This window comes from Megascapheus bottae, chromosome 13, assembly GCF_031878675.1.
Source record: "Megascapheus bottae isolate mThoBot1 chromosome 13, mThoBot2.hap1, whole genome shotgun sequence".
Lineage (NCBI taxonomy): Eukaryota > Metazoa > Chordata > Mammalia > Rodentia > Geomyidae > Megascapheus > Megascapheus bottae.
In genome coordinates, this window is record NC_143521.1 from 28971381 (window position 1) to 28987608 (window position 16228).

Here is a 16228-nt window from a genome sequence, read left to right on the forward strand (position 1 = left end):
AGTGCCAGGAACGGTGGCTCACTCCTGTAATCCTAGCTACTCAGGAGGCTGAGACCTGAGGATGCAGTTTCAAAGCCAGCTCAGACACTAGACCATGAGACTCTTATCTCCAATTAACCACCAGAAAACTGGAAATGGAGCTGTAGCTCAAAGTGGTAGAGCACTAACCTTCAGCAAAAGAGCTCAAGGACAGAGACTAACCCCTCAGTTCACGCTCCACAATAGAGACACAGAGGGGGAGACAGAGAGAGACAGACAGACACAGGTGCACAATGGCTATGTGTTTCTGATCATACAAAATCATATTTACTAAAATGAACTCCAAGAAATGAAACAAGAGGTTTTTTCTTTGTTGCTATTTTTATCTCCTTTTGTTTTTGTCTTGTTTGTTTATCTGTCTTTGAGAGAGTAAGGATAGGCACAGAAGTAGAAGAACAAGGCCAAACAAATGCAGCAATGATATTCACCAGATACTATGTTGAAAATGAAGTACATAACTTATGGGTGGGATGGGAGAGTGCAAAATAAATGTACTCTTTACCTGACTTACCTAACTGTAACCCTTCTTTACACATCTTTAACTAAAAAATCTGTAAAGCTATAAAAACATTTCTATCATTTTTATTCCACTGAGATAGTTGTTAAAAAGGGAAGGTAATATAATTCAATCTACCTGTAGATAAGAACACTGAGATGTTAAAGCAGCTTTAAAAGTTTAAGATTTGCTATTTTCTCCATGAAGTAGCCAGAATATCAAAAAACGTGAGGGGTGAGCATAAAAAAGGAAAGTGAGCTTTAAAGAAAAATACAGCATGAAAACACACAGGACATGACATAAATTTTGTATAGGAAAAAAAGCACACAGGAGCCCTGTTATGTCGAGTATAATCTCGAATTGTCCCATCTTGTGCAGCTAGAAGGTTAACGGCCATCTTTCCAGCCTAAAGACTTAATAACAGAAACAGCAAAACCCATGTCAATACACTTGGTCCCAGTCAAGCAAAACGACTGGCACAAAACTGATGCTCAGAATTCATGCTAGTCAACAAGGCGACTGCGACCTTAAGGGAAGAAAAGACGGCCCTTTGCTTCGGACACAGTCAAAACAGAATCCATTTTAGGTTCTACATGCTCTCTCCAGGTGGTCGTGTGAGCAGGAGAACAGGAGGGAACCTGACTCGCGTTCCCGTCACCTGCTCTCCCAACACCCGGCCTCACTCGGGGCCCAGCGCGCGAGGGAGCGCGCGACTGGGGGGGAGAGGGCCGGGCCGTGGGTGGTGGGGGGGAGGCTGCAACGCCCCCAACCTTTCCAGTACCCATCAGCTTCGCTGCTGAAGCGGGTCTCCTCAAGCGAGTTTTGCGGGGCGTCACCTACCCTCGTCAGCGTCATACATGTTGACGGCTTGTGAAGCGCCAAACTCTCGAAAGCACAGAGAGGCACACAACACCTCCGGAAGCCGAAGCCAGACACGATATGACTTCCGTTTCCGACGTCCCCCCAGAATCCTCCGCGACTTCCACCACAGGTCCCGCCTACTCACCGACGTGAGTTCTGCGCCTGCGCAAAAGGTGGGGCGGGGAGGGGGTGTGGCGCGGGAAGGCGGGCGAGGAGAGAGTAGAGCTAGGGTTACAGTTTGCACACCGGCTGCAGGGGTTGCCCCAGGTTTAGAACACTTCCTCAGGGTGGGGGAAAACACACACACATACACACACACTGCCAAACTAGTTCCCTCTAGGTCCTCGTCGTCTTCGTAGGCTCTCAGGGCTGAGAGATTTCATCGCGAGAACTCCCGATGCTCCTCGTGAGACTGACACACGTGACCGTGCCCTGGTTACGCCCCCCCCCCCCCCGACTTAACTCCCGGCGTGCCGGGCGTTCCCGCGCGCACGCGCCGGCCGGCCCCGCCCCTTCCCCCGGCTGCCTCCCCATGCTGCCTGCGCTCCTGACGCGGAGGCTGCTCTGTGGCCTGGTGCGGGTGTCGGCGCGCCCGGGCCTGGCAGGCTCCCTCCCGGAGAGGAGGTGCGCGGCCGCCTTCTCCTTCCAGGACCGCGGGCTTCCTCATGGCCCCACAGCCTCTGGCGACTCCCAAGGAGACTTGGACGACGAGGAGCGTTTCCTGTTCCCCGAGTATGTCGTGGAGCCGGCGTCCACGCCGATCCGGGTGGAGCAGCTGCGGAAGCAGGTGCAGGAGCTGCTGCGGCGACAGGAGGAAGAGGAGCGACAGCGACTGCGGCGGCGGGAGGAACGGCTGCAACGCCAGCTCCGCGTCGGCCGCCGTGCACACACCGAGCCGGCCTCTCCGACCCCGAAGGTGCCGCCCAGCGGCCTGTACTGCTCGGGTTGCGGGGCAGAGCTGCATTGCCAGGACCCCGACCTGCCCGGCTATCTGTCCGAAGACAGGTTCCGCCGCGCGGCCGAGGAAGGCAGCGGGCAGGCGCGCGCCGTATGTCGACGCTGCTGGCTCCTGGTGCACCACCAGCGCGCCCTGCGCCTGCAGGTGAGTCGCGGCCAGTACGTGGAGCTGGTGAGCGCCGCGCTGCGCCGGCCCGGGCCCGCGCTGGTGCTCTACATGGTGGACCTGCTCGACCTGCCCGACGCTCTGCTGCCAGACTTGCCCTCTCTGGTGGGCCCCAAACAGGTCTTCGTGCTGGGGAACAAAGTAGATCTGCTGCCCCAGGACGCCCCTGACTACCTGAAGCGGCTCCGAGAGCGCCTCTGGGACGACTGTGCCCGTGCCGGGCTCCTCTTGGCGCCTGGCCATCAAGGACCACAATATCCCAGCGAAGACAAGCCACAGGATGGGGACAGTAAGAATTTGTCGGCCCCGTCCCGACTGCAGGTCAGGGACGTAAGGCTGATCAGCGCCAAGACTGGGTATGGAATTGAAGAATTGATCTCCGCGCTTCAGCGCTCCTGGCGCTACCGTGGAGACGTCTATCTGGTGGGTGCTACCAACACGGGCAAATCCACTCTCTTTAACACACTGCTGGAGTCCGATTACTGCACCGCCAAAGGCTCCGAGGCCATCGACAGAGCCACCATCTCCCCTTGGCCAGGTGAGGCTGAGAAACGGGATTTGGCCTAGGGATTTCCTGAGTGTCCAGCGTAGGCAGCCTGGAACCATCCCTTTGATCACAGCTGTCTCTCTCTTTTGTGTCCGTTTAGCGTTTGGAAGTTCCGAATATGTGGTACTTTTCCACATGAGTGTTGGTAGAATGTTTCAGTCCCTAGATACAGAAAATCCACTAGGTATTACAATCCCTTGCTCTGTGGAGGTTCCTCTTGTACCTTCTTTGTATGTTTTTCTGGAAATCTGCACTACCTTTCAGAAATCTTTGAGAGGTTTCTGAACCTCTTCACATCTTGAATTTATTCTTGAGACCATTATTCTATATCTGAATGATTCATTAGTGCAGTATGGGGTTTGGATTGAAAGAAATTTCATTTTTGTGACTTTTAAGAAATTCCTGGGAGAGGCCAGGAGTTTGACCTAGTGTTAGAGTGAGTGCTTGCCTAGCATGCAGGAAGACCCAAGTTCGATTCCTCAGTACCACATACATAGAAAAGCCCGAAGTGGTGCTATGACACAAGTTACAGAACTAGTCTTGAGGAAAATGTGTAAGGACTGCGCCCAGGCCTAGAGTTCAAGTCTCACGAACGACAAACAAAAAAAAAAAAAAAAAAAAAAAGGAAGAAATTCCTGGGGTTTAAGGTGTGGTCTAGAACACTAGAAATGAACAAAGCATTAGATGCCAAGTTTGAGTCCTAGTCTCTCACCAAAAAAAGAAAATCCTGGTTTGGCAAGATGTCTTAAGTGATAGAATAACTGCCTAGCAAGTCCAAGGCCCTAAGTTCAAGGACCTGAGTGCCGGAAAAGAAGAGGCAGGAGAGAAGAATAAGAGGGGAGAAGAAAATAAAATTTCTGTGCCAGGCTGGTGACACCCGTTTTGGAAATCCAGCATTTAGGAAGCTGAGGCAAGGGAGGAGTTGGCGTTCCAGACCAGCCTGGGCTACATAGTAAAACTGTCTCAAACAAAACAAAAAAGAACAGAATGCGAGAAGAAAGAGAAGGAAATAGGGAGGGAGGACTTCTATGCTTGTGTGGTCCTTCTATGATTCTGCACATGGTCAGAACTCTCATTTGTTCATGAGAAAGCACAGTTTATTTTTGGCCAGCTATCCTTTGTCTTGAAGTTTGGTTACATTATACACAAAGTTGCTTGTTGCCATACTCTGAATATATCTGACCTCATCTGAATCATAAAGTTTGTTTTTGTATTGGATGGCAGAGTGAAAATGGTAATGAATCAGGTTTTATTCCAATCTTAGTTTAGTCTGTGAACCAATCTGTGAGCTTGTCTGCTCAGGTGTAAAGCTGAATTCATTTTATAGAAGGCTGTCATGAAGGTTAAGTCACATAAATCACAGGTGCCAACACTGTTGGCACTCAAATGTTTGTTTCCCTTCCTTGATTCCTTTTCCTAAAATTTTATTTGTTCTTTGATATCTCAGGTACTACATTAAACCTTCTGAAGTTTCCTATTTGCAACCCAACTCCATACAGAATGTTTGCAAGACATAAAAGACTTAAAAAAGATGCAACTAAAACCAAAGAAGATCTTAGTGAAGAAGAACAAAACCAACTTAATCACTTTAAAAAGCATGGTTATGTAGTAGGTAAGCACCCTCTTGAGGAAAACCTTATGGGTTCTGTAGCAGTATTTTTTGGTTGAGAATCTATAATATAGCTGTCTAGAGATAACCAGTTGCAGTGGGGAAAGACTTCCACGTTCTGAAATATAGACCTTTTAGGCAAAGTTACTGTTTGGAAGCCCTGACTACCAGAGGGGTTCAGGACATTGACTCTATGCAGTAGCTGTAAATTCCCTTATGAGAAACTGTGGTTTATCCATGTATTCCTAGCTACTCAGGAGGAGGTTGAGATCTTAGGGTCTCAATTTGAAGACAGCCCAGGCAGACAAGTCTGTAAGACTATCCCCAATTCTCCACCAAAAAAGTCAAAAATGGAAGTATGGCTTGAATGGTAGAGCGTTCTACCTTGAGTGAAAAAGCTAAAGGATACTTACTGCCCAGGGCCTGAGTTCAAGCCCCAGTACTGGCATAAACAACAATAACAAAAAACCAAAGTTATGGCTCCCAATTCAATGTGCCTCAATGAACACAGCCACACACTTGATCATTACAAGAGTCTGGTTTCCACTGTCTTCTAATAATAAAGCATAGGAGCCAGGCACCTGTAAAGGGGCTTATAGCTGTAAGGCTCACTACTCAGGAGTTTGAGATTTTGAGGATCAAGGTTGCTAGTCACCCCAATCAGAAAAGTCTGTGAGACTATCTCCAGTTAACTACCAGAAAAGCTGGCAGTGGAACTGTGGCTAGGCTAAAGTGGTAGAGCAAAGAAGCTTAGGACAGCATCCAGACCCTGAGTTCAAGTTCTGTAACAATCACACACAAAAGAAGTTATCATATAAACACACTGTACTTTGTTTTACAGTAGTGTCTAAGGCAAACATAAAATTACCTGTCTCGGGCTAGGGAATGTGGCCTAGTAGTGTTTGCCTAACATGTACGAAGCCCTGGCCCCAGGCCCAGCAAAATAAAATAAAAATATTACCTGTCTCACTAGGGATGATGCTGTACAACTATAATCGCATCACTAGGGATGCTGAGGCAAGAAAATTGGAAGCTTGACACCTGAGCTACATAGTAAGAGATCCTATCTCAAAAACAATTCTGTCTGGAGTCAAAAGCCTTAGAGGAGTCATTAATAACCTCAGCATAATTTGTTCTAGGAAGAGTTGGAAGAACATTTTTGTATTCCCAAAGCAGAACAGAACAGAAGGATGAAGCTGCGTTTTACTTTGATGCCGATTCACTTGCTTTCGATATGGGAAATGAACCTGTTGCCACTGTACACCAACCCACCAAACGAGTAGAATTGACTCCACAAGATGTGAAAGATGCCCACTGGTTTTATGACACCCCTGGAATTACAAAAGAAAATTGTGTATGTATTTATAGTTTCTTTTAGAAACTTCAGTTGTAGAAGCACTGTCATATTTGACATATTAGATTCAGTTCTGATGTTTTCATAAAAGCAGTTCCGGGATGAATCCATATACCTGTTAGTTTTGTATTTGGGTGATATACTTCACTGCAGGCAGTCTACTTATATTAGTAGAAAAACCTTTACAGTACCCTTGATTTCAAGATTGGAAGAAATGGCATCACTGAAATCTAGTTTCCTATTCTATACTGAAATTTCTTTCCAAACATCTCCATCACAAAGTCATCTAGTTTGAACTGAAGGAGTGTCACGGGACCTCCCAAGGTCCTGGGAGTTGTGTTGGACTCATCTCCCTTTGATACATATTGTTCTTCAAAACGATATGGAGGGACCAGGAGTTTGGCCTAGTGGTAGAGTGCTTGCCTAGCATGCACGAAGACCCTCGTTCGATTCCTCGGTACCACATATGTAGCAAAAAGCCAGAAGTGGTGCTGTGGCTCAAGTGGTAGAGCCCTAGCCTTGAGAAAATCTAGGGACAGTGCTCAGGCCCTGAGCCCAAGCCCATGACTGGCAAAAAAACCCCAAAAAACTATATGGAGCCAGCATGGTGGCTCACGCCTATAATCCTAGCTACTCTAGAGGCTGAGATCTGAGGATCAAGATTCAAAGCCAGCCCAGGCACAAAAGGACCTGAGACTCTTATCTCCAGTTAACCTCTAGAAAACAGATGTGGGACTTAGCTCAAGGGTAGGGCGGTAGCCTTGAGCTGAAGAGCTCAAGGACAGTGCCCAGGCCAGTTAAAGCCCCATGACCCCAACCCCCACAAAAAAAATTATATGGAAATTATATAGTACCTATGTTTCTTGGCTAGACCTAGAAATGTTTTAAAGTATATCAGGTAAGTATAATTTAGAATAGGATCTTTATAATCCAATTGCAAAATCTCATAGGTAACTAATTTTGTCTTATTAAATGTAGCCTGTGGGGCCGGGACCTGGATTTGATTCCTCTGTACTATATACATAGTAAAAAGCTAGAAGTGGTGCTGTGGCTTAAGTGCTAGAGATCTAGCCTTGGGAAAGCCCAAGGGACGGTGCCCAGGCCCTGAATTCAAGCTCCAGGGATGAAAATTCATAAATTTCTAGGAATAACTTTTGCTGTTTGTTCTGATTAAATTTTTATTATCTTTAAATAGTTAAAGATATAAAGTGATTCAACAACAAATCACTTTATAAATACAATGCATCTTGATCTTGATCAATATCACCCCTTTTATCACTCTCCTTTCCCTCCTAACCCAACTTCTCTGTGGTTTGTGTTTGGATTGTATTTGGTTGAATATTCAGGAGGAGTAGGATATTGGAATCAGAATTTGGAAGAAGGTTCAAGTGTTGAGCTGCTCCTAAAGTAGGGTAACCATTTTATATATGGCATTTCATACTTAAGCACTAGAACATGAGATCACAGATTTCATTACTTGAAGCTACAGGTTACTCCTCCTCACCACCCCCCACTCCAGTACCTCCCACCACGTATTCACACCCATTTTAACATGATACGGCTAACACAGGAAAGTCTTATACACCTATGAAGTTTTGCTGCTATGTAGCTGTGAAACATGCAAAAGCAACTGTAAATTGGGATTCATTTAGACAACATAAATTACATGTGTGCTGACAGAAAATGGATATTGTGAAACCTAGAATACTTGAATAATCACTTTATTTTACAAAGAAATTAATTTCAGTAAGTCATTCTCTAATTATACATCTGTTATTTGCTTCACAGATTTTAAATCTCCTAACAGAAAAAGAAGTAAATATTGTTTTGCCAACACATTCTATTGTTCCAAGAACTTTTGTGCTTAAACCAGGAATGGTCCTGTTTCTAGGTGCTTTAGGCCGCATTGATTTCCTTCAGGTAAGAAAGCCTGGCATACCAAAGCAGGGTGTGTTGGCTCATGCCTATGATCCTAGCTACTCAGGAGGCTGAGATCTGGGACCCCAGTTCAAAGCCAGCCCAGGAAGAGAAGTCCCCATGATATTTCTATCTCTAATTAACCACTTAAAAAACAGAAGTAGTGCTATGACTCAAGTGGTACAGTGCTGGCTTTGACACAAAGAGGCTCAGGAACAGCACCCAGGTCCTAAGTTCAAGCCTCACACACACACACAAAATCCAAAACCAATGGGCATGATGGTTCACAATTACAATCCCAGCAGTTCTGGAGACCAAGAGAGGAGAAGGGTGAATCTGAAGCCAGCATGGGTTACTAAAACACAAAATAACAGAGTATATCTATTATTATAAACATTTATTGTTAGTGCTACAAGTGTAGCCTAGTGGTAGAGTGCTCTCTCATGCAAAGACCTGGGTTCTATTCCTCAGTACCACATACTCAGAAAAAGCCAGAAGTGGCACTGTGGCTTAAGTGGCAGAGCACTGGCCTTGAGCAAAAAGTGTCCAAGGACAGTGCCCAAGCCTTGAGGTCAAGCCCCAGGACTGGCCAAAAAAAAAAAAAAAAATAAGACTTTAACTGCCCTTGTTTAAAGTTAGGTTTAAAACATTAACAAGTGTTGAATGCATGCCTATTATTCCAGCATTGTGAAGGCAGTAGGAGGAGGATCATGCATTTGGGGCCAGTCTGGTTAATTGGAGATAAGAGTCTCAGGGTCTTTAGTGCCCAGACTGGGTTTGAACCGCAATCCTCAGATCTCAACCTCCTGAGTAGCTAGGATTACAGGTCAAGGAAATGATGCTGTGGCTCAAATGGTACAGCACCATCCTTGAGCACAAAGAGGCTCAGAGACCGCACTCAGGCCTCAGGACCATCATCATAATAGTAGTAATGTCAAGAAGTCTGGAGTCATCACAGTTTTAGAGTTTAATAACTACTTCTGTATCATGCCCTATCTTTTTTCCCCATTCCTGAGACTTGAACTCAGGGCCTGAGCACTGTCCTTGAGCTCTGTATTGTGGTACCAAGGAATCAATCCTAGGATTTCGAATAAGCTAGGCAAGCACTGTACCACCAGGGCACACTGCTGGCTCCTGACCTACTTTTTACACATAAGTATAATTTGACAACAACTGCTACCAAGTAGTACTGACTGGATTTATTATTTTCTAGGTTCTCTTGTGTAATATGTTCTCCTTGTTTTTTGTTTTTGTTTTTGTTTTTGTTTTTAAGGGAAATCAGTCTGCTTGGTTTACAGTTGTGGCTTCCAGTTTCCTCCCTGTGCATATTACTTCCTTGGACAAGGCAGATACTATATATCAGAAGCATGCAGGTCATATGTTACTCCAGGTACGTATGTAGCAGGACTTGATGATTGCATGGTTCTTATGTGGTAGAATACTGGACTTAAGCAAAACAGCCCAGTACCAGCAAAAAAAAAAAAAAAAAAGTATATCCTAATTATTCCTGATTATTGCCTGTTAGATTGATTTGGTTAGTAGCATACTATATGTTGGTTAGGATAATTGGGACTAGATTGAGTTCAAATGTCTTCCTCACTTTTAGGCAAATTTCTTCTACATCTCTGTTGTAACTACTTTCTGAAGTAGTAGAAAGGATTAAGTTCTAAGGCAACACTTTTTCTTTTTCTTTTTTTTTTTTTTTTTTGCCAGTCCTGGGGCTTGAACTCTGGGCCTGAGCACTGTCCTTGAGCTTTCTCAAAGGCTCTACCACTTGAGCCACAGCTTTTTCTGTGTACATGGTAACAAGGAATCAAACCCGGGTCTTTGGGCACTCTACCACTAGGCCAAATTCCCAGCCTTAAGGGCCATATTCTTAAGAGCTACATTTTGAGTATTTGTGGTGGTGGTAGTGATTAAAACATACTCATTGCAAAATGTCAGGCCTCGTCCAATGAAGCAGTTACAATATTAGATTTAGTGGAAATTTAAAAAACACATACACAATGGAGGGAATGCACAGAATTCCACAAAAAATAGCAAATATATAGTTCTACACTTGGGCACCTTCTTGCCTCTGGTGAGTCCCATTGTGACAGTTGCAGTGCTTGTTTCCTGCCGACCTTGGAATAAGTTTTATGGCTTCAGTTACACAATCCCAAGAGGAAGCTCAGGAATGAAAATAGAGAAAGTGACACCTCAAACTGCAAGTTCTAGAATCACCCACGCACTAAGTGAGGGAAAAGAAAACTAGGAACCAGAAAAGCCTTCAAGCCCCACCCAGTTACTTACACCATAGATTGACCTAGAAATCAGTTTCCTGAAAGAATGGGAATTTCTTCTTCTTTTTTTTTTTTTTTTTTTTTTTGTATTTTTGCCAGTCCTAGGGCTTGAACTCAAGGACTGAGCAATGTCCTTGGCCTTTCTCAAGGCTAGAGCTCTACCATGTAAGCCGCAGGCAGCACCATTTCCAGCTCTTTTCTATGTATGTGGTCCCCAGGAACTGAACCCAGGTCTCATGCATGCTAGGCACTCTACCACTAGGCCAAACTCCCAGCCCAAGAATGGGAATTTCTTAAGTGCAAGTATGTTGCAGAGCCTTGGGTTTGATGACCTCACAAAAAAGGAGAAAAGAGAAGCTTCTGTTTATATGTTGCTTTTTCCTTAGTGCTTACTTAACCAAAACCCATTTCTTCACAACTGTAGTAGTACTTCTAAGTGCCTTCCTCACATCTCTTACCTTGTGTTCCTTCCAAACTCCTTATGGTCCAGAACCATATTATGACATGAGTTTTTGTTTCTAATTCATAGTTGTATAGTAAATCATAAAATACTTCCAATTTATTTAACATTGTGAAAGTAGAAGCCAGATCTTATGTTATACATGATCTTCAATTTATAAAGAGACACCACTTGTAAGAACTAAGGCATTTAGAAAGAACTTAATGTTACCTGTCCTACATTACTCCATGTAAAGCCCTGTGGAGGACTATGAAGCAGTGTAAATGAAACACACTTGTCCTGTAAGCAGGAGAATGCTAGGTCCATCCATTTAGGTAGTGCTTGGCCACATTACAGAGCTGTACTCTTCCCAGGAGATGTATGCTGCTTATTTTGTTGTTTGTTTTGTTAGCCATGGGACTTGAGTTCAGCTTTTTTGCTCAAGGCTAGTGCTCTACACTTTGAACCACAGCGCCACTTAAAGTTTTCTAGTGGTTAATTGGCAGATGAGTCTCAGACTTTCCTGCCTGACCTGGCTTTGAACTGCAATCTTCAGACCTCACTGTTCTGAGTAGCTAGGATTTACAGGTGTGAGGCACCTGCAACTTGTTGAGATGAATGTTTAAAAACATTTTATTCCTGTTCAGAATTAGCTTAGCAGGATTTAAATTAAACTTCCAAACATTTCCATTTTATTTCACTGGAAGGTTCCAGTTGGTGGAGAAGAACGAATGGCTGAATTTCCTCCTCTTGTTGCTGAAAACATTACATTAAAAGAAGGATTTGGTGAATCTAAAGCAGTGGCTGACATCAAATTTTCCTCTGCAGGTAATTATAAATTTGGTTTTGGAGACAAGCTACACAGCCCAGGATGGCCTTAAACTAGAGATCCTCCTGACATAGACAGAGGAGGGGTAAGCATATGTAGTCATTCAATGTACACTGTATTAAGAAAAATTATTTATCTTGAATATAGGGATGAAAGGGGAAAATGGAGAACAAAGGAAGAGGTGACATTGACCAAGAAGCATTGTACTCATTTCTACAACTACTCAATAACGATGATAATAATCTTGTTGTTTTTGCTGTCCCTGAGCTTTTTTTACTCAAGGCTAGTGCTCTACCACTTGAGCTATGGTGCCATTTCTAGCTTTTTCTGTTTATGTGGTACTGAAGAATTGAACCCAGGGCTTCATGCATGTTAGGCAAGCACTCCACCACTAAGCCTCACTCTCAGCCAATTTTTTTTTTAACCTGTCCTGAGGGACACTGTCCCTGAGCTCAAGACTTAACTACCACTTGAACAACAGTGCCACTTCCAACAAGTAAGATTACAGCCATGCACTGGTGGCTCCTGCCTGTAATTCTAGCTACTAAGGAGCCTCAAATATCATGATCAAGGTTCAAAGCCAGTCAATCCAGGGCAGGAAAGTGGGTGAAACTCTGTGTCCAAATAACTACAAAAAACAACAAACCACCAGGACATTCTGCCCTCCCACACACACACACACACACACCACACTCACACACAAGATTACTGGACACTGGTAGCTCATGTCTATAATCTTAGCTGTTCAGAAGACTGAGACCTGAGGATCCTGACTCAAAGTCGGCCCAGGCAAGAAAGTCAATTCCATAACATCTTATCTCCAGTTAACCAAAAAGCTGAAAGTGGAGACATGGCTCAAGTCGTAAAGTGGCCAAAAAGAATGTGAGTTCTGGCCAGGAATGTGGTTTAGGGCCAGAGTGCTCACCTAGCATGCATGAAGCCCTGGGTTCGATTCCTCGATACCACAGAGACAGAAAAGACCAGAAGTGGCACTGTGGCTCAAGTAGTAGAGAGCTAGCCTGAGTAAAAGAAGCTCAGGGACAGTGCCCAGGCCAAGAGTTCAAGTCCCAAGACTGTCCAAAAAAAAAAGAATTTGAGGTACTGACTTCAAGCCCCAGTACCCGTGGAAGGAAGGGAAAGAAGGATGGGTGCAGGGAGAAAAGTAAAAACATGTAATAGTTGTCTTCGCTGCTCCATTTTGAAGTTTGGTGAGATGTTCACAGTAAGCTGATTGCTAACGGCACTTGTGTTCTGTTGAATACCTCCCAGGCTGGGTTGCAGTAACACCTAATTTTGAGGACAAACTGCATCTCCGCGTCTACGCACCTCAAGGAACAGCCCTGACAGTCCGGCCCCCTCTCTTGCCATATATTGTTAACATCAAAGGACAACGCATTAAGAAGAGTGTGGCCTATAAAACCAAGAGGCTTCCTTCCCTTGTGTACAACCTGCAGAAGAAAAAGCAATAGATGTCTGAAGTTATATTCAAAATATGTTGACACTGAAATTGTACTAATAATATAGACATAATAAAGTCCTCCTGGTTCCCACCCTTTTTAAATATTGGCTTTTTTTTCTTATTAATCATAGTTCTTGAATTCAGGACCTCGGTGCTTCCCTGAGCTGGTACTATTCCACTCTGAGCCACAGCTCTACTTTGTTTTCTGGTGGACAGACTTTTTTACTTTTCAGAGACTGGCACCAATTGCTCACCCCCCAGGACACCACCAAAAATATATTTTGGCCTGTTAGTATTGAGACTGGATTGGGTTTATAAATACAAATTATTTTTTTGTAGTAGAAGACCTAAATGTACACTAAGGGAGACCTACTATATTCAAATTTTGATTGAAACTAGATGCATTTCTCTTGGAACCTATAGCTGACATGACAGTTGAGTCACATACAAAAACACAATAGGGACTCTTCCAAAGTACACTGGCTGTGCTGCATGTAATCACCCAGGTATCAATGAGTGGAAACCCACTTGGCTGCTTCTCTACATCAAGTCGTCATCCTTCCCCTGGAAGAAGACACAGAACCATGGCTGGGGGCCAGTGGCTTATGCTTGTGATCCTACTAAGGAGGCTGAGATCTGAGGATTATCGTTGAAGCCACCCCGTCAGGAAAGGCCACAGACTTTTTTTTTTTTTTTGGTCATGGGGCTTAAACTCTAGGCCTGGGCGATGTCCCTGAGCTCTTCAGCAAAAGGCTGGTGCTCTACCACTTGAGCCACAGCACCATTTTTGGTTTCCTGGTGGTTAATTGGAAATAGGATTCTCACAGGCTTTGAGCCTGGGCTCATTGTCTCATCTTCCGAGTAGTTAGGATTGTAGGTGTGAGTCACCAGCACCCAGCCCAAAACTATACCCTTATCACCAATAAACTACTCAGAAAAGCCAGAAGTGGGGCCAGAATTCAATTCTCTGAGAATACCCAAGGACAGTACTCAGGCCCCAAGTTCAAGCCCCAGGACTGGCAAAAAAAGAACATTCAGCACTTTTCATTCCTACTTATAAAATGAATTATGCTATATTTTTCCGAAGGATTTTTGGTACCAGTACTGGGACTTGACCTTAGGGCCTGTGTGCTTATCTTTTTCTGTTCAAGGCTAGCATCCAACCACTTGAACCACTGCCCTCCTTCCAGTTTTTTGATAGTTAAGGGAAGAGAAGTTTCATGGACTGGCTTTGAACCATATTTTTTAGAGCTCAGCCTCCTGAATAAAATTTCAGGCAAGAGTCACCAATGCCCACTTATATTTTATGTATAAAAATAAGCTGCAGGGGCCGGGAGTTTGGCCTAGTGGTTAAAGTGCTTGCCTAGCATGCATGAAGACCCGGGTTCGATTCCTCGGTACCACATACATAGAAAAAAGCCGGAAGTGGTGCTGAGGCTCAAGTGGTAGAGCTCTAGCCTTGAGAAAGTCCAAGGACAGTGTTCAGGCCCTGAGCTCAAGCCCAGGACTGGCAAAAAAAAAAAAAAAAAAATAAGCTGCAGGGCCAGTTTAGCCTAGTGGTAGAGTGCTTGCCTAGCATGCATGAAGACCCGGGTTCGATTCCTTGGTACCACATACTTAGAAAAAGCCAAAAGTGGTGCTGAGGCTCAAGTGGTACAGTTCTAGCCTTGAGAAAAATCCAAGGACAGTCCTCAGGCCCTGAGCTCAAGCCCAAGACTGGCAAAAAAAAAAAAAATAAGCTGCAGCCCAGTGCGATGGCTCATGCCTGTAATCCTAACTACTCAGGAAGCTGAGATCTAAGGATTGAGGTTCAGTACCAGCTGGGGCACTAAAGGAGACTCTTATCTCCAACTAACCACTAGAAAACTGGAAGTGGCACTGTGGCTCAAAGGGTAGGGTGGTATTTAGCCTTGAGCTTAAGAGCTCAGGGACAACACCCAGGCCCAGGGGATAGAGCCATAACCTTGAGCTGAACAGCTCAGAGACAGCAGCACCCAGGCCCAAAGTCCAACCTCACAACCAAAAAAAAAAGCTGCAAAGGACTTTTTTCTTTTTAGGGGGGGAGGGGGGTGACCAGTCCTGGGGCTTGAACTCAAGGCTGGGCACTGTCCTTGGACACTTTTTGCTCAAAGCTAGCCACAGCACCACTTCCAGCTTTTTCTGTGTATATGGTACCGAGGATGAAAGCAGGGCTTCGTGCGTGCTAGGTGGGCACTCTACTACTAAGCCACACTCCCGGCTCAAGCAAAGGATTCTTATGATTCGAAACATAAGGAAGATGCTTGGTTAAGTACTCGAGTACTCCTGCTAGGATCTGGTACTCATTTACTCTGTATTCCTCCTACTTCAGCCCAGCAACATTGCTGGGTTTAGTGTTCCATGCAGATTCTGCTCTTGAGATAGTTACAGTTTTCGAACTCCATAGTTTCTTAATCTATTCATCTGAGTCTGAATACTTCTCTTTCATCAGTAGTCAGTATCAGGGTGCAGGAGCTCAGTGGATCTTCGGGCCAGGTAAGTAGGAGAAAATTTTAATGCCAAGGCATTAACAACCTCCTCACATGGAGGGAAAAAAGTAGGTTGAACAGCTAGAAACCACCTAAGTTTATACCAGACTGTTTACCTCACTCTACAGTCCATGTTAATTGTCTGTGTTTAGACCCTAGAACAACGAATGTGCTATAAAAATCTTTTACTGATTCCTGGGTAATTTTAACAGTTTTGTTTTGAAAAATATCAAATCTCTCCGCTTTTCCTTTCTCTAATGTTAAGAATAAGGGTCTAGGCAGGAGCATGGTCTAGTGGTAGCATGTTCACCCAGCATGCACAAAGCCCTGGCTCGATTCCCAGGAACCATAAACACAGAAAAGGCCAGATGTGGCACTGTGGCTCAAGTGACAGAGCACTAGCCTTGAGCAAAATGTGCCCAAGGCCCTGAGTTCAAGCCCCAGGACTGGTCAAAAAAAAAAAAGGGTCTTAAATCTTATTCACCCTAAATATCAAGCACTGTCAATCACACATACCTTACCTTATAGTTCCATGGAGTCTAAATTTGTTACTGGTGAGATTCACTTCCTGTAACCAAGTAGAGCAATCTGTCTGCCTGTGATTCCTGAGCACAAACGTTTCTCCCCAAATGAAGCGGAAGGTGGTTTCCTGAAGATGACTAACCTGGCCTGAGTTGTTATTGTTCACCAAGTAGGCACCCAGTGGCTCAAGCTGAGGAAGGCTGGCAAGAGGGTCTGATTGCTTATCCAGGCTTCCCTCCCACTT

At 44.7% G+C, this 16228-nt stretch overlaps 2 protein-coding genes across 2 annotated transcripts in view; one reads left to right on the forward strand and one right to left on the reverse strand.

The window, feature by feature from the left end:
* Positions 1–1475, reverse strand: part of Polr2b (RNA polymerase II subunit B) — a 38695-nt gene extending 37220 nt beyond the window's left edge. Inside the window, exon 1 of the mRNA XM_090343528.1 lies at positions 1376–1475. Coding sequence (XP_090199654.1) covers positions 1376–1394 — 19 coding nt within the window. The 5' untranslated portion in view covers positions 1395–1475. The remainder of the gene's footprint in view (positions 1–1375) is intronic.
* Positions 1476–1928: 453 nt separating this feature from the next.
* Positions 1929–13051, forward strand: Noa1 (nitric oxide associated 1). Its single transcript, XM_090343529.1, has 7 exons — positions 1929–3057; positions 4514–4678; positions 5815–6029; positions 7818–7949; positions 9220–9336; positions 11375–11495; positions 12766–13051. Exons 1-7 carry the CDS (start codon positions 1929–1931, stop codon positions 12963–12965), a joined length of 2079 nt encoding a protein of 692 aa, XP_090199655.1. The 3' UTR covers positions 12966–13051.
* The last annotated feature ends 3177 nt before the right edge of the window (positions 13052–16228 follow it).